General features: G+C 45.7%; 3 protein-coding genes and 1 long non-coding RNA gene across 9 annotated transcripts in view; 1 reads left to right on the forward strand and 3 right to left on the reverse strand.

Moving 5' to 3' along the window:
• The window catches only part of HOXC4 (homeobox C4), a 69,975-nt gene that overhangs the window by 34,691 nt on the left and 14,592 nt on the right, over nt 1-20,692 (reverse strand). For 2 of the 4 annotated variants that reach the window (XM_090055992.1, XM_090055987.1), the window contains exon 1: nt 6,411-6,523. The exons of 1 other annotated variant lie outside the window; for it this stretch is intronic. The gene's annotated coding sequence lies outside the window, so the exon portion shown is untranslated. Of the gene's footprint in view, nt 1-6,410; nt 6,524-20,692 lie in introns of those variants that run through there. One more of the 4 variants, XM_090055993.1, reaches the window with a different exon arrangement.
• Nucleotides 1-20,692, reverse strand: part of LOC149860834 (homeobox protein Hox-C6-like) — a 42,233-nt gene that overhangs the window by 6,950 nt on the left and 14,591 nt on the right. For 2 of the 3 annotated variants that reach the window (XM_090055998.1, XM_090055997.1), the window contains exon 1: nt 6,411-6,549. The exons of the other annotated variant lie outside the window; for it this stretch is intronic. The gene's annotated coding sequence lies outside the window, so the exon portion shown is untranslated. Of the gene's footprint in view, nt 1-6,410; nt 6,550-20,692 lie in introns of those variants that run through there. 3 annotated transcript variants of the gene reach the window in all.
• Nucleotides 288-4,023, forward strand: LOC149860835 (uncharacterized). The gene is made up of 2 exons (XR_016443342.1): nt 288-427; nt 3,793-4,023. It is a non-coding gene; the product is annotated as an uncharacterized LOC149860835 (long non-coding RNA).
• HOXC8 (homeobox C8) lies at nt 11,696-15,784 on the reverse strand. The gene is made up of 2 exons (XM_090056001.1): nt 15,108-15,784; nt 11,696-13,390 (listed from the first exon to the last, which is right to left on the reverse strand). The coding sequence occupies exons 1-2, from the start codon at nt 15,541-15,543 to the stop codon at nt 13,098-13,100; spliced, it is 729 nt and encodes a 242-aa protein (XP_089912127.1). The 5' UTR covers nt 15,544-15,784; the 3' UTR covers nt 11,696-13,097.

Consider the following 20,692-nt stretch of genomic DNA (forward strand, 5'->3'; position numbering starts at 1 on the left):
TTATTTAATTGATTCCCTCTTTCCCCCAAGATCTCAAGTTCCTTCTGACCCCGCTAAGCGTTTATTTATATTTCTTTGCCTACATTTCTCTCGCAAGGCAATAGATGGCTCTTTGCGCCTGAAATATTCTTTCCAATCGGTGGATTGATTGATTGATTGATCTTTTCCCCCCTTCACCAGATTTCTTGGGGGATCTCAGCGCAACAAAGGACGCCAGGATCGAAATCTTCCCCGCCCCAGAAATGGATCTGTTTTAACTGACCCAGTAACCGTGTTGCAGCTAAACTTAGCTTCCCCTGCGACCCACCGATGCCGGAGGAATATATGGAGAGCAACCGAGTTGCAATGTAACTCTACGTCAAATGTCCCTTCTTACTTGCACTTACGGATGAATCTCCTCGTGGCTCGAGGAAAGGCAAAAATCAAGGTGTTTAAGGGGATAAAATGGGGGGGCGAGGGGATCCCAACAATTGAGGGTAGAATTGCTTACGGGAAAGCCTAGCTGCCAAAAAACAACTAAAAACAGCAGGAAAAAACAACTAAAAACAGCCCCCTAAAAACAACTAAAAACAGCACCAAAAAAACCCTCAAACCCCAAAACTATATTGCTCTGCAAAAGTGAGAAGGATCGTTTTATATCTGAAACGATCCTGTCTGAACGGGTCAGACAGGTACCGCGGCAAACTAACACGGCTGCCTTATGGGGGGCTTTAAATATATATCTACATCTATATCTATCGATATATCTATATTTATCTATCTATCTATATCTATCGATATATCTATATATGTATCGATCTATATCTGTCGATATATCTATATTTATTATGTATCTCTCTATATATATATTATCTATATATATCTATATATTTGTGCACGTATGTATAGATGTATGCATATATATGTATGCATATATATGCATACATATATACATATATACATACGTGCATATATATATATATATATATATATATTAGCTTTATGACTTAGTATCTGGTGGCGGGAAAAAAATATTACCTACATTTTTTTTTAACATACAAGATAGCTGCATTAATGACGTCACGCCGAGTTGTCATGGGCAGTGGGAACCCGGCGTAAAAATCATTAAGAGCGATATTACCCATACGTGTATATCTCCAATGACTTATTCTGGGTGTACGGATTAAAAATAAAAGGAGTTGCCATTTTTATTACGTTCTGGGCCGCGAACTCAACAATGAAAAATTGTTGTCATTAACTATAGGCGGTTTCATACTTTATTGTTTGCAGATCCGAAAGCCGGAATTTAATCCGAGGGAAGGGGGCGGGGGGGGGGGATAGAATAATTCAGGAAACAATATTAGTGGCGTTAATGATGGCTTCTTTAGCAGCGATCACTTAGGCAGAATTAAACGATATATTTGGAGACAGCCTCGGTGTACTTTGTTGAATTTATACGTTTACATTGCCTTTAATCGACCCACGATTTAATATTTCAGGATTTGCTTAAATACACTCGTATTTTCAAAGGGGGAAAGATCGGTGCCGAGATGACATGCCTTATCTATTTTTATGAGTTCACGTCCAGCGGGATGATTGAAACACGGAGGGAAAAGAAAGCGGGGAAGCAACTTCTAAGGGAATGGGGAGAAAGTCAAAGAGCTCTTGGAAACTTTTTGAAGTCCCGGTGCTTTAATAGGGGGGTGATTATGGAAGCGGGGGGGGGAAGGATCCTCTGCCTCTTGAAGGTACTAAAACTTCCCAGGGAATCCGGTCCTTATTGTAAGCCAACATTTCCCCCCTCTCTCTGTCTGCGAGCATTTGAACTGCCGGATAGACAACTCCTTGGTGGCGGTGGTGGGGGGGGGGGTTGCAATGCCCTTCCAAACCTGTCCCCCACCCCCTTGCAGCAAAGAGACACCAGGTCCCCAGCTGCTGGCATGCAAGCTTCTGTCACTTGGTGGCAGTATACGGAACAAATAAACACCCAGCGGGCAGAAATTTCCACACGCTCCCACCAGACAAGTGCGGGGATTTCTCTACCTGCAGAAACAATAGCAAAAGCCACGCGAGTCCGGGGTTTCCAAAGACTGGAAGCTCTGGGGAAGACCCGTGTTGTGTCCCACCCCCGCTTCCCCAACTTCTTGCTTTTGCAGCCTCCCTCCCTCGTTACAAGCCACAGGGTGGGGGGCCACAAATGGGGTGCCAAGGTCCTGGCTGCCCCCCTCCCTGGGCGGTGTTTCTTTCCGAGGTCCCACAAACACCGAGCCAGACATTAAAGTTTGGGGCTCTTTAAGCAGCGTATTGCTGTAACCCTCCCCGCCCTCCCTCGGCACAAACCAGGCACCTTCTGCACTGCGGGGTATAGCTCCCATCCGCTGTGTTTTTGGTACCTCTCCCTCAAGATCAGGCCTTTCGGAGCCCCGAGCTGAAACCGAGGAGAGATCCTTTTTATTGTCAGGGCGAGCCGCGCGTTTTACACCCCCCAGGAGCTAAGAGTAACCAGATCTGACTCTCTCCTTCGCGAGCAGAGCGAAAAGCAGTGCCTCTGAGCCTGAAATAGGGACTCGGGAGCTTTGAGAGACAGGGTGGGGGGAGGAAAATAAATGAACCCCCTAGGATCTCGCCTTATGACGAAGTCTTTTGAATCCAGGAGTCCCCCCCAGCCCCTCCAGACGGTCTTCCTCTGCAGCGCCGGCTGCACGGAGCTCCGGATATCAACATGGCCAAAAATAACATGTATTTCTGCACTCGTGACCATGCTCCAAACCCATTGAAAATCGATCTTCCCCTAAGCAGAGGCACTAAGGCAAAGATTAGCTTATCATACCCCATTTATTATTCTGGGGGCCGAGGGGGCTTTTCCAATTCGTTCCCCCACTCACCTCCGCGGCTAACGCTCTCACAACTTTGGAGGATGTCTTATTCCCGGCTCCTCGCGGCTGTTAGTGCAATTATATATTTCGAGTTGCACAATAAAAGTGTCCGGGCTCTGTTATAGATTTGGCATAATGAACCACAGGCGTGCGCACACCCCCACACACGTGTTATTTTTATCCCAGGCTTATCTAATCGCTCTCACACATTCTGGAAAGAGATCAAGTGAATTTTAGAGTATCCCTGCTTTCCAGCAACATGGGCTTGGGGTGGGTTTTTGTTGTCGTTGTTGTTGGTCTCAGCTCTTTCTAGTCTTGGTGAGGGCCCCTAAGCTTTCAGCTAGAATACGGTATATGTGTGTGTGTGTGTGTGTATGTGTGTATACATATATATGTATGTATACATACATACATATATGTATGTATTTATATACACATATATAATATATATTATATATGTGTGTACACATACAAAAATATATGTATGTCTGTGTGTATATGTATACACACATATATAATATATATTATATATATAATATATATATATATATATAATATATATTATGTGTGTGTGTGTATAAATAATCTCTCCATTAATAAAATATGAGAAATTCAGGCGACAGGATTTATACTGCAATAATGCGCCCGTTTATACGGGCGAGCTCAGTAGGGGGAGAGGAAAAAAAAAATCTATTTTTTTCCCGTGCAAAGTACCTGTCAATAGCACGTGGCTATTTTATTATAATCTCTCCTGTGTCCTGATGTTATAGATAAAAGGAGCCATTTATTTCCTCTGGTTTAGTGTGCAAAACTCGGAGAATATAAATCACGGCGTTATTCAGTCCTAAAATGTTTCTCAGCATTGCAAGTGCATGAGCGATGACAATACGTCAGGCTAAGTAGAAAATCGATGCATTAAAAATTGTTTTGTGCATAGGCGATCGCAGGCCTCACGCGAGCAAGAGGATCCGTCGGAGCGATCGGAAACAGCGGAAGCAACACATGCCCTGGGATCACCAAGGGGGGGAAAAGAAGGCAGATTTTCTCCCCCTCCCGGAATGAGCTCGAGATCCGGCGAAGAAGGCAGCCAGATTTAGTTTGAAAGCACTCAAGGATCCCATTTCTGTAATCATGTGGTTCCAATAAACGCTCATTGTTTGCTCATAAACTGTCTTTACGACTCCAGAGATCGCAGCACACAGTCTCCCACCGTGTTTGCAGAAACAAAACCGAGGCAGAGTTGTCTCCCTGACTCCCCGCCCCCAGCTCGGGATACACTCATGCTCCCCTTCAAAGAAATAAAATCATCTCAGGAATGAGCCTGCCAGAAATTGCCCCCTCGAAAGACGCCAAATAAAACTCGCCTTCCCCCCCGCATTCATTAGAAAGCAACTGTTTTCAATTTACCAGGTCGCATGGCTCTTGCACGAGCCGAAGATGCCGGCACTTTTTCAAATCGTAATAGCAATAGCAGCAATAATAAGAATAACATATTAATAATAACACGTATAGCAGCAGTAATAACAGTAGCGGTAATAATATTAATAATAATGGCGATGACGATGGTAGTAGTAATAATAGTAATAATAACAATAATAATAATACACGGCAGGAATGATCTGCTGGACTTAACAATATGGCTCAAAACAACCTTTAAGACAAAGGATAGAAGCACACGTCCCTTTTTGAACCCTAGCGAGTTCTCCCTCTCCTTTTTTTTTAATAGTTATTTTTTTTCGACGCCACACAGAGAAATCAAATTAAGAATCAGTCCCAGGGAACTTCGAAACCACTCAGATCGCTTCAGATAACCTCTGGCGAGCTCCCACTGGAAATTAAAGGGCAGAAGAGGCCGTATTTTTTGTAACCCAGGAAAGCCGAAAGTATCCCTCCCGTAGCACGTTTTAAGCCTGAAAGTCAGTCAGCTCGAGAGGCCCTTTCGATAAGGCGATCCATCCATACATTGCATTCATATGGCTGGACCCCTCAATAATGTATAAGAAGGCAGGGACCAGCAATTTTCTTTGCCACCCTTCCCCCCTTCACAACAACGTCTGTTTTATCTTTTACTTTATGGTGTCATTTTATATGTTCATCATTTTATACTGTGACTTCCAGCCACAGGAGTTTCGACTGCAAACATAGACACACGGTTCACGAAAGGCCGACATGCCGAGGGGAGAAGGAGGAGGAAAAAAGAAGAGAGATACACACGTGAGAAGAAAATTAATCTGGAATAGTGCATCTCTTAAGTGAAACCAATACGTGGATCGCTTTCTGTAGTAGGGTGGACAGACTGATATAGTAGATATGGTAGATAACTAGAGATAGATAGAGAGAGAGAGAGATAAATAGAAAGATAGATAGAGATGTGTCCGTGCGTGTGCAAGAAGAGTCGCCTTTCCATTGCACTTACTAAAGGTCCTTCAGGAGGAAAAGGTATCAAAAGACAAGGGGGAAACAGATGCTGAATAAAACTCGAGCGGGTCAACATCGTGGGAAGCCCAGGTGGAATTAGCAGGACCCCCATCATTTAAAACGGTGCCTGCAACGTGTGTCCGTAGGGAGCAGGGCCGGGAGAAAAGGTTTGCGGTCTCTCCTGCCGAGGGCCAGGAGCACAATGGGAGGAGAAGAGCCGGGCTCGTGGGAAGCTGCCAGCCCAGCCGCCGGGTGTGAGTGGAGGTACCGATGGGAGGGTGAGCACAGGATGGGTGTTTTCTTTCTTTCTTTCTTTCTTTCTTTTTTGGGGGCGGGGGGAGGGAAGAAATTCGGAATAAAACCAGGCAGACGAACCTGGCCTTAAATCACGTGCTGGAGGCAGTGGGGGCTGGGCGTGCAAGGCCGTGTCTGTTGCACGCACACACACTCACACATCCCCCCCCACCCTCCCAAAGCCATAATTGCTCATTAAAAATGGCACAAACCGCTTGAGTGAGCCGGCGGCTGCTAGGACGCTTCCTGGATGCGGCTCGCGGCCCGCACTGCGCATGTGTGCTCAGTAGACACCCCCTGATTTCCTCTTATGAAAAGTTTGGGGATTCTTTTATACCGAGGAATAGATGGAGGTATTGGCTCTGGTGATTAGGGCCTGCAATCCACAGCTGGCCCCTGCCCCCCCTGCCCACCCCCTCTTATTCCCTCCCCCACCCAACACCCAGCTTGCAAGCCCCCCCCCTTTAATTTTAACTAGTAGATGGGCCATCGGATGCATCTGAGGCCTTGCAGCAACACCCCCTCCCCTCTCCCCATTCCCCCCCCGCCACCCCCGTGAACACTGCACCATTGTCAATGCAAAAGCAGGCTGCAGCAAGCATCCCTGGTGTCTCCAGCAAACCAGATCGGCACAAATGTGACATCAGCAGGAGCAAGCCCCTCTTCCCCCGAATTAACTGCATTGGTGCCGAAGCCCAGCACAAGTCTACCATATCCAAGCTACACCCCTCGCTCGCAAAAAAAAAAAAAAAAAAAAAAAAAAAACCCCGATGCATCATTATCTTTAACACCCATTGCTATGGATCATTAGTTACACATTTTAGCCAATAAGGGAACACTTACCAACGTTGCCTGTCTCCCCCTCTCCCTGTCTCTCTCTGTCTCTCTCTCTCTCTGTCTCTCTCTCTCTCTTTCTGATCCACTGACGCTGCAGCTCAGCTCCACAGAAACATTTTTTTTTTAAAAAAAAGGAAAAATAATCATAATAATCAGATAAAAAAAATAAGAAAGATGGAAACCAAAGCGAAACAGTTTCTTCTCTGCTTGGACAGGGGATGGGGGGGGAGCTTAGCAAGGCATAGCATGGGGGTTTTTTTCCCTAAAAAAGAAAAAAAAAGGAAAAAAAAAAGGTATTTACAACTCCTTCTGCCCCTGCTCACTGCATCGTCCAAAGGAAATATACTGCGTTTTGCCCCTAGGGGTTGAGAAAAGGAAGCAAGCACGAGACGCAGCAGTAAACACATTATATCCCAAAATGCCCAAGGCAACCAACACTTCCAACCCCAAGGAGAGGAAAAAAAAAAATCTAGAGCTCAAAAAAAATAATAATAATGATGCTAATAATGAGGGGGGAAAAATACCATCCTACCCCTGGCACTGCTTGGACTGTTAAAGGAAGGACTACTGCGAAAGAGTCATAAGAGAAACCACAATAAAAAGTTCACGTTCATGGATGGAGTCCACATGACTTCCTGTGGCCAATCCAACTTGTGATTCAGTCGTAAACTTTTATTGCTTAGCTGTAAATTTTCTGCAAACAACCAGGAATGCATTGCATTTTTGTGACGAGTGCAAATGCTCTCCTCTGTCGCCATGTTTATACAATTCTTTTTTAATATTAGTATTTAAAAAAAAATCCTTCTTTCTCCCGCCCCCCCCCGTTTCATTAAAGGGAACAAATTAATATCGGGGATTTCCAAAGAGGGAGGCTGCCTCCTCACGTCTGAGCTGCCCTGTTGAAGGATCAGCCGGACTTCTTGTTGTTGGGTTTTTAAGGCAGGGAGATTTGGCCTTATGCGCCGTGTTCATTTGGTTAATTAATTAGGTGTGGTAGTGGACTGGACACGAAGGTGGGGAAATAGGGATATTGCGGGGAATTAAAATCATCAGCATCAGCATCGTACAATGATCAACCCCTGCTAAATTCAAGCAGGGCTAGGAATAAAGAGCACTGAGCTGGGTTGGGGTTTTTTTTAAATTTCCACCAAGGGTGTGTCCGCTTGGATGGCGGGGTTGAGCCCCAATTTCCTTCGGTTTTTCCTCCTCTAGGTCCCATATCCTCTGTACTACATAACCGAGCCCTCTAACTCCACAGACCCAACACTAAAGATATGGGAAGGATCATATTATTAACCTCCAAAGGGGAGCAGCTAATGCCGTATTTCCCCAGCAATTTCCTTTAATTTTTTTTTTTTTTGCCTTCATTTTTATGGCGGGTTTGTGTGTGTGTGTGCGTGCGCGTAATTAATTAATTCCTTCTCAATTCTAGGATGGCGTGAAGGGATTGTTTTATTTTTAATCACGATCTGTCTGGAAACCCTAGCTAGAGCCCTTATCCCTTTATCACACGAGGCTGGTGTGTCTGGGGGGGGGTGCAGATTTGGTAGCAGGAATTATCATTATTTTATTTTTTAATTTTGATATTTGGAGTTGCGGGGTTAGGCCGATATAAGACAACCAGACATTTGGTGCAAGGGCAAAAAAATGTTGTCATGTAGAGGCCTGCTAGGAGCATGTGACGAGTCCCCTAACCTTTGCAAATCGCCCAGCATTCTTGGTTAGATCTGCTAGTTCAGATTAAATGGTGAACTTCTTCCTCCTCCCCCCACTCCACCCCCCCCCCCCGAAATATTTTGACCATCTCAACTCGCTTCAGGGCTAGACACAAGAGCCAGGACAAAGATTGGAGAGATAAAACCACCACACACACAAAAATCACCGCATTTTTTGTCGCAATAGTAGGACTCAAGGGCTCTACACATATCTCCCCCCTCTGCTCTCGTATTATACAGAAAGGTCATTTCTGCAGGTATTTCTCACTGCTTTGCCTTTATTTGCTTATTTTCAGCTAAGAAGGGGGGGTTGCGGGGGGGGGGGGCGGCGCACGCGTGTGTGTCTGTCTGTCCAAACAACACAAAGGTTGCAATACAACCGGATGGAAGGGAAATTACTTTATTCACTTTACAAACCACCAATAAATTTTATAACAGGTAGTTAAAAGTTACGAGCGGGGAGCCAGCGGCACAACAGCGCCCGGAACACAATGGACTTGCCATTTTCCAAAGCAGCAGACGAGAGAAAAGAATCCATAAAATGAACAGGAAATTTTATCTTTTGCAAGGGGGAAAAAAAAACCGAGGAAAAAAAAATCCCCAACCACCCCACAACCTGCCCGACCCGTTTCCAAAGCAGTCTTTCAGCCCATTATTTTAATATGACCTTTCTACAGGATCTCAGCCCCATGTAACGCTGCTTTTCCACTTCTTGGGCTGGAAGGAAATATTAGAAAAGGTCTCTTTTCTCGTTATCCCCCTGCCCCTTTCTCTTCAAGGAAAAGCCAATTTTGGGGGGGAAAAATTGAAGCCAGGTGGGGGAAAAACTCTAAGGGGAAATTCTCTCCCCTTCCCAAGTTTCTCAAACTTTCTCACGTGGACCCACCCCCCGCCCGAGCTGTGTTGGGTGTTAGCAAAAACTGCGTATACACATCATGCCTGAGAAATTCGTTGCCTCTCCAATATAATCCGCGCCCATATTCCGGTATAAAACCTAAACGAAATTTTGAGGCTGATGGCTGCCTTGTCGCGGAGCGGCGGCTGTGATTAGAATAATAAATTAAGGCGAAATGAGCAATAAGCTGCAGATCAGCTTTTCACGGAATTATATTTTTCACAAATCACAAATGGAGATCCGAAGAAAATTTGATTGGCTAATAAAACGCGTGGAATAGGATGATATTTCTTACTGCAGGCGGCTGGATGAGTCTAATTTCTGTAATGTCGAAGCCATGATCATTTCGGAATAAGCCACTTTGTGAGGAGCGCATCTTCTTTGAAATTACTTTCCCCTCATAAAATGGCCTTTTTCCCCCCCCCCTTTTCCCCCGCCCTTTTTTTCTCTCTCTGGAAATGATGGGATGATTGCGAAAATCACTGGATGGCAGCTGAAGATGCGACTCTGTTGTGTTGACTGCAGCCCATAAACAGTTAGCCAAAAAAAAAGTATGGGGGGGCAACTGCTTGACTTGTAGTTTCAATAATTTCCCTTCAGACCCTTGCGCAGATAAATGTCGTTCTGTATTATTCGTGCCTATCTAACTACTTCGAGCCGGGGGTTTAAATATGATGGATAGACAACGCCGCCAACATTTCCTTTTATTTTATTTTTAAATGAGTTAAGTTCTCGCTCTTGCCTAAACCCCGTGAACAAAATAATAATAATTATAATCTGGGTATTTCCTATGTAAGACTTCATCAAAATCGTCCCCCCCCCTCCCTCCCCAAAAGGCAGGAGTTTAGAAATAGCCCTGAGGGACTTCGCTTGAATTTGCCTGCTACCACTGATGCAGAGGTGCACAGACGCATCGCACTGTAGCAAGGGGAAGATAACCCCCGGGTTGTAAATGCCAGAAGAATAACCCTGAAGATGATACCTCTGTTCAGATAAACCCGTCTGGTTTATGGCTAATAAAACAGCCTACCTTAAGTGGCTACTTTGGAAAGAGCGAAGGCTATAGCGAGCCTTATTTTATTTTTGTAGCTCTTCCAAGGAGAAAGCGAGTGGGTAAGCACGTCTGTTTGCCCTACAATAAGAGACGGTTGGGTGTGTGGCACACCCGTGTTGCGTGTGTTGTGTGCGTGCTGGGATGCCTGCAGACAGACACACACGCGTCCCTTGCGCGCACACCCTGCAAGCACGCCCGCACTCCTTCGCCCCGCGTGGACACACACCTTGTGTGTGCTGGGCTCGTGAACCTGCAGGCAGCCTGGCACGCAGGTCTAGCCGCGCCTGCAGGGGAGAGGGGAGGCTGGGGAAGCAGACGGGTCCACACTGAAGGCATGCTTTAATCCGGGGTGAAACCCGCAGCCGAGCCCTGCCTCTTGCTGGGGATCTGAGCAGTGTCCAGCCTTGCCCATCACCGAGGCATTTAAATCCTTTAAGCTTCGTGTTTTGGGTCAAGAATGTCCCACGCAAAGCCCAGACACTGTGCAGTGAATCAATGCATCCTAGGAATTTGGTGCTTGCTTATCTCTCCCAGCCGGGTAAACAACCCGTCTACTTTTATTTCCTCTTGCCCTGTATGATGTAGTCCATTTAGAGCAGGGAGAGGGGGGCGGAAAAAAGAGATGGAAAGATTTCACAGCCCCATCTCCATCGCTGAGCGAAAGGAAGACGAGCGCAAGGGAAAGATTTGCCATGTCTTAGTTACTCCAAGTCTCCAAGAGAGCTGAAGGCATCGCGGTGGGGTTAGTGGCAGGCTATGGCATGTACCTGAGACATCTTCATCAGGCTCGATCCTAATCACTGCTCTTTCTGCTTTTGGCCTCGGATACAAAAAAAGGAAAATATGTGATATAGATGTAATAAATCCCTGCCAACTTTCTGCTGCAGGGATCCTTGCAGGGAAGCGTATTCTCATAGAGTCCAAGGCTGTCTCGCGAATAGATCTCTATAGCGTAGTTAGAGCGCATTTTAATGCACACATAATCTCTTTCCAATCTCTCAATAGCTTTCTAACGATCTCTTTGCAAGCAGCAAATTGCACAGTCGGACGACCAGGAGAAAGCCCGAGTATCTTGGCCTCTTCTGAGCAAGGCAAGGCATGGCAAGGCAGGAGATGGCTGGACTTTCCAGCAGCCAGCTCCCCAGAAAGGTCCACTTTGGAGACCTCCTTTCAGTGAAAGCTCCCAGCTTGGGGGGGGGGGAATAAAATAAAGATCTGTTGGTTTGCTATCCATCCCCTTCCCCCCGCATCCCCCATAACAAGGAGCGATACGGACAGACAGAGGCAGCCCTCGTGCCAGGAGAAGGGTCTTAACAATGGGAGAAGGAGCAGGGATCTCGCTGCAAAGCAACTTGAAAATGGATTTTACTCACCGACTCCTCCAATAGCACCTAGGTCATGGTAAAAAATAGGTTTCATTCCCCCACCCCCTGCTTGTTCACCACGTTGCCTTCCCTCTACACCAGTCGTGCCAGCATTTCCTTGAAAGTCAAAGATGGCTCTTGGTGTTGAACTGGGGCTGGGATGGGGACAAGTCACTGGAAAGTATGAAATATTAGGGGGGGGAGGTTCAATCCGTGTATGGAAGTCAATCAATAAATACACAGCAACCTAGGCGACGCCATCCTTTTAAAATCTTTTTTTATTATTCTTATTCTTATCATTTACGTAATGTCTCACGTATACAATACAAATCCACGGTGTCCAGAAATTGGCTTCTGGCAGAGATTGCTACATTCAGAGTTTGAACACGAAGGACGATGCGTTTACATAAAACAAATGACGATTTTTTTTGTTGTTTCGAGCAATGTTGCATTAACAGATAAGTCAAGACAAATAGATAACTATACATTCAGTGCAATTTAATTCTACGCTACTTGATAAGCACAATAAAATAATACAATACTGTGCGTTCTTAACTAGGCAGTTTCAGTTGTTGGGAAAAAAATTTTCCAAGAAAATAGGCAGCAGCAAACGACAACAAAACCGCATTACAAATACTTTCAAAGCATGACTTTTTCTATAGGTAGTGATAAAGTACATGACGAGGTTGGTGAAGGGGTTGGTTTTTTTTTTTATTCTTTTATTTTTATTATTATTATTTTTTTGCTACTTGGTAGCTTCCACCAGGGCAAAAAACACAGCTCTCTCTTAAATAAATTCTGACCAAGGAAAATTTAGGATATGTTAGCCCCCTTCTTGAGAACAGATTGGATTATTATTGCAGGTTTCCCTTTAGGTAGTACATCAAGAATGTCGAGTCCTCACACAGTGAAATATTAAACAGCGCCTATAGAAATAATGAAATGCTCGACTCAGCCTCCCAATGTGTTTGGCCTATTCAGGCCATGCAGGTATATATATTTTTTTTCTACAGACAGATCTACTCAAATATAGCTACTAGGTGTGTGCATTATCGTGTATGGCCCCCCTCCAAAATCCCCTCTCGCCGGAGGTTTGGCCTGACAGCTAAAAGTTAAATGATAAATGGATACCAGCAATGGAGATATATAGATATATAGATATTAAAAATAAGCTAAGGCTAGCATAAAGCAACACCAGGGCTCCTCCTGAAATCATTCAAGGGGAAGCCCAAGGTAGGGAAGAAATACAATCCCAACCTATTAAAATAAATACATAGGATGCATACATTAATACATGTATCTACATAGCCAGGTTGGAGGGGCAGCTGTTGAGACCAGTGGCATTTGCTTGACTGCTTGGTTTATGTTGGATGGGGGTTTTTTTTTCTTTCCTCTCTCTTTTTTTTCCCCCCCCCTCTTTTTTTCTCCCCTCTCTGCTGTTGTAGTCAAGCCAACTATATATTTATTGGAAGCCAAAATAAATGCAGCTATCAAGAAAAAAAAGAAGAAGGGGAAGTTCTATGACAATAAAAAAGGCTACAACTGTTTGACAGGTAGTTACTGTTGTGTGAGTCTCTCCATTCTATACTCTATAAAAGCAAATGACCGTCGTAAACATCTCGATTTATCATCTGCCATAAAACGAGACTTCAAGGAGCTGAGACCTCAGTCCTTGCTTTCTTCTTTTTCCTCCTCTTCTTTTTCTTCTTCTTCGTTCCCTTCTTCCTCCGTTTTCTCCTCGTCCCTGGCCCCCGGGAGCTTATCCTTGTTGTTCTCCTTTTTCCATTTCATTCTCCTGTTCTGGAACCATATCTTCACTTGCCTTTCCGTCAGTCCCAGGGCGTGCGAGACCTCAATCCGTCGCTTCCGTGTCAAATAAGGATTGAAAAGGAACTCCTTTTCTAGCTCCAGGGTTTGATACCGGCTGTAAGTCTGCCTACCACTGCGCCTTCCGGGAGCTATGGGACACAAACAAAATAACTTGTTAGCTCTGCTGTCTCTCTGATTTTTTTTTGCCCCCCCCCCCTCCTTCTGCCTCATCTGTCCTAGAAAAAAAAGTGGCCATCTCCTCTCCTCTCCCTCTCCAGCCCCTCGTGTCACTATACCAGACAAAACAAGGGAGTGATTTTATTTTTTTTTAAGAAGCAATAATACCGGAATATGCCCTCTTCCCCTCCCCCATCACCATATCTTCCTTCTCTCTCCCCCCCTTGCAAAAAAAAAAATCAATCCTGACGACCTTTGGAAAATAGCATGCACGAATGATATCCTCCTAGCTGCCTAAATTGGGATGGTTTTTAATTGTGGGGTTAAAAAGCCAGTGGAATCAACTCTGATTTTTTTTTAAAAAGGATATTAAGGAGTGAAGCTAGTCCAAGTTCCCCCCCCCCCCTTGCAAAATGTCAATGTCTGGTTTCCCTTTGCAAATGTAGGTCGTCAAATATCCCTCCCCCCACCACGATTATTTTCTTTAGCCTCAACAACGTGAATTGTCTGCTAGATGCTCTGTCTCTGCCCTGTGTTGTGCGTGTGAGCTGTGTGTGTGCAGTCAGCAACCCAGCCAGAGAGATGTGTCTGTAGCTATGTGTGCCTCTCCACGCTGAGGGTGTGCTTCCAAGAACTGTATGGCTGGACATGTCTAACAATAACGGGGGGAAAAAGGGGGCAGGGGGGTAGGAATGTGATCCATTCCTGTGCCTTTTGCCTACTGCTTTCTCAGGGAGAAAGAGAAGCGGGTTGCTAACATATCCTTTGCCTCGAACTGATTACTTCCTTGAGGCTGCTCGTGAGTCAAAGCTTAGAGAAATTATTTGGTGTATCTCCCCCCCCTTTTTTCTATGCCTCATTTTAATCTTTTGGGGGGCAAATATTAATAATATCAGCAAGGCATTGGGAAAGGAGGGGGGACCTCGTTTAAAAGACTATATTGTCCATTAAAATTAGCACTCAGGGATCTAACCTTCATATGTTTTGAATTAATAAGCCTTCAGTACAGCATTGGAGCTGGGTAGAGGGGGGACGTGTACTTTGAAGTGTCCCGGGTTCCTGCTAATAACAGAGGTTGTTACAGCTCCCATCAGCAAACTAAGTTCTGTTGAGTCCACTGATTTGCTTTTCTGTCTTTCTCTTTCCATGTCCAGGACAGGATAATGTTCCCCTCTACCCTTACTCCAAAGCTCTGAACTAAGTCCTCCCCCCCCACCACCCTCCCCTCCTTCCCTTTTCACTTTAACTTTTATCTCCAGGCTCTTTCAAACAGATGTAAAGTATTAATAATTCTTGTGCTAGGTCCCACCTTTTAGCCTAAGTCTCCAAGCGGTTAAGAAAAGCTATAGGACATTTTAAAAGAGCAGTGTATTATCAACATGCAAATAACCTCGTGGGAGCTGTATCTTATTGTCTATCCTCAAGGCAAGCAATAAAAAACAAGTTTTACTTTATTGTGATTTAAACCCCTTTGCAGAGAATCACCTTGCTGGCTTTTCTAGCAGCTAGGAACTTCTTTGCCTTCAAAAGGAAAAAAACACATTAGCACAAAACCTATGGCTAGCTCGCTCTTTTTTTTCTTTCTTTCTTTTTTTAAAGCAAGGAAAAAAAATTATAGATAGATATCAATAGAGAGAGAGGAAATAAAGGCACACATTTAAGGAGGAAAACAAAATAAATTGTCCTAACCGTGAGGTCTCATCCATGGGAACATGAGACTGGGAGACGAATTTTGATTTAAATGGCCTTGTCCCTCGCTAGAGTTACTGTTGGAAGACGATTTACAGTCAGGATATTGTACCACGGTCGCCTCTTGCTGGGTACCATAGAGAGACTGCCTTGGTAGAGCTTCATATCCATAGAATTTAGAAGCGTCTCCGTGACACGCCAGGGCGCATGGGTTTTGCTGGTATCCAGAATTGGAGATGCTGGAGGTTCCGTGGTGGAAAAACTCTTGGACATGGTGTGATGGGTGTTGGAAGCTGGGAGCGGTAGTACCCGGACCGTAAACCAGAGCATGGCTTCTGCTTACACTTTGTGGAAATCTGCAGTCGTAGTAAGTTGGTTCCAGCGATTCACCGCCTTTGTACTTGGAGAAAAGCGGATTAACAAAGTAGGAGCTCATAGTTCTTGCATGAAAAAAACAAAAAAAAAAGTCTTTAATTGTCAGAGCTGGGTGCCAGGCTCTCCCCGCACTGCTCCAAGTTCCTGGCGCTTTTTTTTTTTTTTTTTTTTTTTTTGAAATCTTTTTTTTTTTTTTAGTGGCTTTTATTATTATTATTGTTATTATTATTATTATTATTTCATGCGCTCTCAAAGTCGCTTCATAGTGTCTGAGTGTGAACGGCAGCTCTAAATGCTCTTGACTTCTCCTGTATCTGTCGGTAGGTAGAGCTCTCTCTCTCTCTCTCTCTCTCTCTCTCTCTCTCTCTCTCTCTCTCAGTTTGTCTGTAACTTGCTCCTTCCCTTTAACACCATAGGCAAATTCCTCAAAATCCCGGCGGTGTGGCGTTTTCACACGCGATTTGTACTCATCAGTCTTGCCGGCTAAGACAGGCTAGGAAGAAAATGACAAGGATTTGGGGCAGGGGGCTGAAGAGGAGACGTGGAGGGAGAGCAGCCTTCAGCCAGGGAAGGGGGGAGCCAGAAAACCCCCATATCTAATGAATGAAGGAGGGTTATGAAAGGTGCGCATTAATACCTTTAGGTGCTTTTTTTTTTCTTTTCTCTTTTTTTTTTTTTGCAAGGGAGCCTCTTCACTTATCTCAGCAAATACATGCGCCGTGAGGTCAATTTAGGTTACCTCAACAGGTAACAGGGACCCCGAGCAGCCCCCGTCGGTGTCCAGAGCCCAGAGGATGGGATTTGGGTGGGGGTCAAGGCAGGCAGGACGCCCCAAAGCCTTGGGCAGGCATTTCCAGGCCGGGGGGCTTCTCTACCGAGCTGCAGCTCGGTCTGTAGGGCCCTGTTCTGGACCCCTGGAGGCCCCATAGATGATTCCCCCGCCATATGATGCTATTATTATTATTATTATTTGTTTAAGGGTAGGGTTGTGGTGCTGGCTGTAGCCCACCCCACACATACACCAAACCCCACCAAAAAAATCAGTTGTCCTATAGGAAGACCATTGATGTGATTGGCTGGTTATTGTTGTCCTTTTTTTTTAAAAAAAAATAAAGATTCTGGGATTTTTTTTCTCTCTTTTTCCTTTTGGAGCCTCCATTGAAAATCCACAGCTGGAAAGAACAGGAAAGGATCATGGCAAGGACAGAGAGTAAACATTTTCTTACACAAAGCTACTTGGAGGAGACAGAAAAAGTGAGACAGACAGTATGTACTCTTTTATTTGGGGAGGGGGTGTCGGGGGTCATGATTGCTTCGGTCCCCTTCAATTGAAGGCAGTTCTCGCCCTCTTTTTCTTCTGCCAGATCTGTAAACTTGTCCCTCCCCCCCCCCCAACCTCTGTATTTTCTGCACTGGAAGTAGTAACCATTCATTGAGAGCTTTCACGTGAGAGCCTTCATTTTATGACCGCATGAAGGAATTCGCCCATTAAAATATAGCATCCCAATCAACAGTCCTGGACCGCCCCCCCCCCTTTTCTGTCTTGGAAGGGGGAAGTTTGCAAATAAATATTTCCCTCATCTTAAAAAAAAAGGGAACTGGAGAGGACCCAAGAGGAGAGCGCCTCTACATGATCTTGGGAGATTGAGTGACAGTGTCGCCTTTACAGGGGACAACCCCTCCCTTCCAAATTTGCCCCCAAGCTCTTCCATTAAAAAAAAGGGGAGGCAACTCATTTCAAACCAAATCCAGGAAATCCTTCCTCATCTGAAGAGTGAAGGAGGAAAATACATTTTGAAACGCAACTGGCGAAGAGATTTTCAGGCTTTCTTATCACCCCACCACCACCACCACCAAACAACAGAGTCCAAATCCCTGTGCCTTGTGACACCAACCGGTTAAAAATCTCTCGTGAGATTGTAAGGTGGAGGTAATTTTTTTTAGCAGATCTCTTTCCAATAGGAAGAAGGGGGGGAAGAGGGGACTCCTTCCTTCCAATGTTTATTAGCCTTCCCAAATCAAATAAATAGGCACGTGTTGTCTTTGGAAGGGCTTCATGGAGTGGGATTGGGATGATTTTGCCCGCAAATACACAATGACCTGTATCAGTGGGAAACATCAAAGGGAGATAACATTTCAAGGAAATATTCCTTGATATATCCTCCATCCAAGGGAGATAATATTTAAAGGCAAAGTTATATGGACACTGAGAAACGATTATCCACAAATTAAAAAATAAAGAGTAAGCACGGTGGGATTAACAGGTCGGTTTTAGCTTGAGAAGCCACGACTTTGACCCCCCCCACCCCCCGAAAATAGCAAATAACATGGGGAAAAGACAGGTGGGAATAGAAGATTTAATTAGCAGCTAATAGTCGAGCTATTTTATATAAGTAGCCTCCCTATAATGCCCACTTTCCCAGCCCTTCTAGCTAACTATTCTGGGAATGGATTGAATCATCTGGAAAATGAGGATCCCAATGTACTGCACGATGTGGCTGGAAAAGAAAAGATTTCAAATATGGGGATGATTTGAATTGTATATCCTAAAAACTGAATCCCCCCCCCAAAAAAAAGAATACGCATTTGTGTCATAGTCACAGAGGCACTGGGTAGTTGAGTCATATTTGTTTAATTGCATGGGAGCTTAACAATAAATGTTTCCCTTCAAGGTCTGCTTTTTTTTTTTTTTAAAGACCCACACACTCTCATCAGATCAGTGATATGCAGTTCTCTGGGCTTTTTAAGAAAAAAAATCGTGACATTTACGGGGCTGCTCTTTGTCTCTCCTGCGCTGCGTTTGTGCCTCTGTGGGAGTTTGTGGAGCTCGGCGTTTCCCATGTTAGTCTGTATATGCGTGCTTGGCAATGTAGCTTTATAAACACAACTGTATTGTACTTTAAGAGACTTCACTGTTCGGATTTCGGGTTTATCCCCACACACACACACACACTCCTCCCTCCCTCTTTTCCCCTTCTGCTTTGCAACCCCAAATGTGGCTCTTCTCCCCCTTCACCAAGAGACTCGGGAACCTGTGTAACGTGTGTTAGCGCTAATAAAGAACACGACTTCAAACAAAGCAGCTTTCTGCTCAGCATTTTCTGTATTTGCTAGTGGCTGCTGGCCGGGAGGTGTCTCATCAGCTATAATTAATTTACGATGGTCTGAGCTTTTCCTTGTCAACCAGCTATCTTTTGCAGAGACGATCCTTTTATTTTAGAGTCGCGGGGACCCCCGGTCCTTGACAGTTGCTAAATGCGCTTGCTTCCCCGGCACACATTAGATGCTAATTGACAAGTCGTAGGTGAGGGAATGGATACATATTTGTTTTGATTTGCCCCCCCCCCCCGAAACCTCTCGGAGGCCCCGGCTGCCGCCGGGCTGCGTCCCGCCCCGGGCCCCGCGACTTCTAACATTGAACAACAGCGCCATCGTGCGTTGGCTTCCTCCGCCGCACCTCGTGTTTGCAACACAAAAAAGTCCCTTCTGTCATTAAAAAGAGAGAGAAAAAAGGGGGGGGGGGAGTCTCCTCCGCAGACACGTCCAATTCGGGCTAAACAGAAAGCCAACGAAAACCCCAAACGGGTTGCCTAAACGCCAGGATGCGTGGGGATAAGCAGGAGGGATTTTATAACCAACAATTACATGCGTTGTTGATTTACCAGGAGCTTTGCAATGACCCCTCACCAAGCAGTGCGCCTGTGGTCCTGGGCACATCATCGCTGTAGCGAGTGGGGTGGATGGGGATGCCCTGCCCCCCCCCCCCCCATAAACACCCAGGCCCAGTGTGTATACACACAGCCCCCTCCTCCAAACGGCAGTGCTTTTATCAGTTTTTAACTTCAGGGGGGTTTCTCTCCCCCCTGCTTCCCTGGCCCCCTCTCCTCTCGTCCAAGGGGGGTCTGTTGTTTGTAGCTTGTAGACAAAACATTCCAATAATCCGGTTTCAAAGAAGAGAGCACCCACCTTATTTAAACCATAAAACAATTAAAGCCAGACGTCTAGCCAGATCTGAAGTCTTGTTTTGTTCGCTCCTATTCAGCGCGCATAGCAGTGAGACAAACAGAGTTGTAAAACTAGCATTTTTTGCCCCCCTCTTCCTCTGCTGCGGAAGTGCACCTATGGACCGCTTTCAAAGCTGCGGTATGCTGGCTTTGTGTGTGTGTGTGTGTGTGTGTGCGTGTGAGTGTGAGTGTGCGCGCCTTACAAAAGGATCGGCCTTTAAAACAACCACACACAAAAATACTCCAGCAGGAATATAGTGACATGCATCCACACATCTCCCTTCGCCAGACCCTTGCACCGGAGCCTTTTCGACCCCATTCAAGGACTCAAGCCCACCGCGGTCCCCCACCTTCTGCTTTGTGTGCTCATGTCTTCTTCTTCTATTTTTTTTTTTTAATTCGGGTTATTTTTAGCCCCGTTGCCTGTCTCCTCAACCTCCCAAGGCAGCACATTCCAGTCCTATGGTCAACCCCCCTCCTTCCCCCTTTGCAGGACCAAACGCCACTTCTAGATTTGGGGAGTGCTACAGAAGCCTTGCCCGTGAACTGGGACTGCAGCGGGGATTTAAAAGCAACCAAGGCAGCAGGAACAAAAGCCAGCCCCACCGCACTTAGCTGGAGACAAAAGGGGTCGGATTCTTCCCTGCCTCTTGGGCTGCCTGTGTGGGTTGCCTGTGTGAAGGCTACGAGATGGGCAGGGCGAGGGAAGTTTCTTGCGGTCGCCTGGGGGATGAGAGTGCTTTGAATTGAAGGGGACAAAATTGGGGGGGGGCATACATCATCGCTTTCCACCCTCCGTCCCAGCGTCTCGTTACATAGGCATCTCCAGAGAGGTGGGTCCGAGGTCCCTTGCTAAAGGGGAGAACTCCCCCAAAGCAAAGGATCCTTTCCCCACCATCACCCATGACTGCAAATACAGTGTTCAGACCCTCCCGGCTTCTTTCAGTCGAGGTTCCTGAGTGAAGGGGGCAGGAGGAAGGGAAATAAAGCCATGAATGGAGAGGGTGGTTGGTTTTTTTGTTTTTTTTTTCCAGACAAATCCGCTCTTTTAGCCCCTCGGTCCACTCCAATATTGTCCCCCTGAACATTTCACTGGGCTCCTGAAGACCTTGGCAAACGTGGGGCTTCTGGCTTTGCAAGGATGCTGAGGCTGCTGAGATGAATGTATCTCGCCCCTTTTGCACGCGCGCACACACGCACGCACAC

Source organism: Crocodylus siamensis, chromosome 6 (genome assembly GCF_052110815.1).
Source record: "Crocodylus siamensis isolate JL-2025a chromosome 6, ASM5211081v1, whole genome shotgun sequence".
Lineage (NCBI taxonomy): Eukaryota > Metazoa > Chordata > Crocodylia > Crocodylidae > Crocodylus > Crocodylus siamensis.

Bases quoted from the DNA above. Each gene is read 5' to 3' on its own strand.
- HOXC8 (XM_090056001.1), bottom strand. From the start codon at position 15,543: ATGAGCTCCTACTTTGTTAATCCGCTTTTCTCCAAGTACAAAGGCGGT. The intron at 13,391-15,107 runs GTTAGGACAATT...TGTGTCCCATAG, and splicing joins CCCATGGATGAGACCTCACG to CTCCCGGAAGGCGCAGTGGT.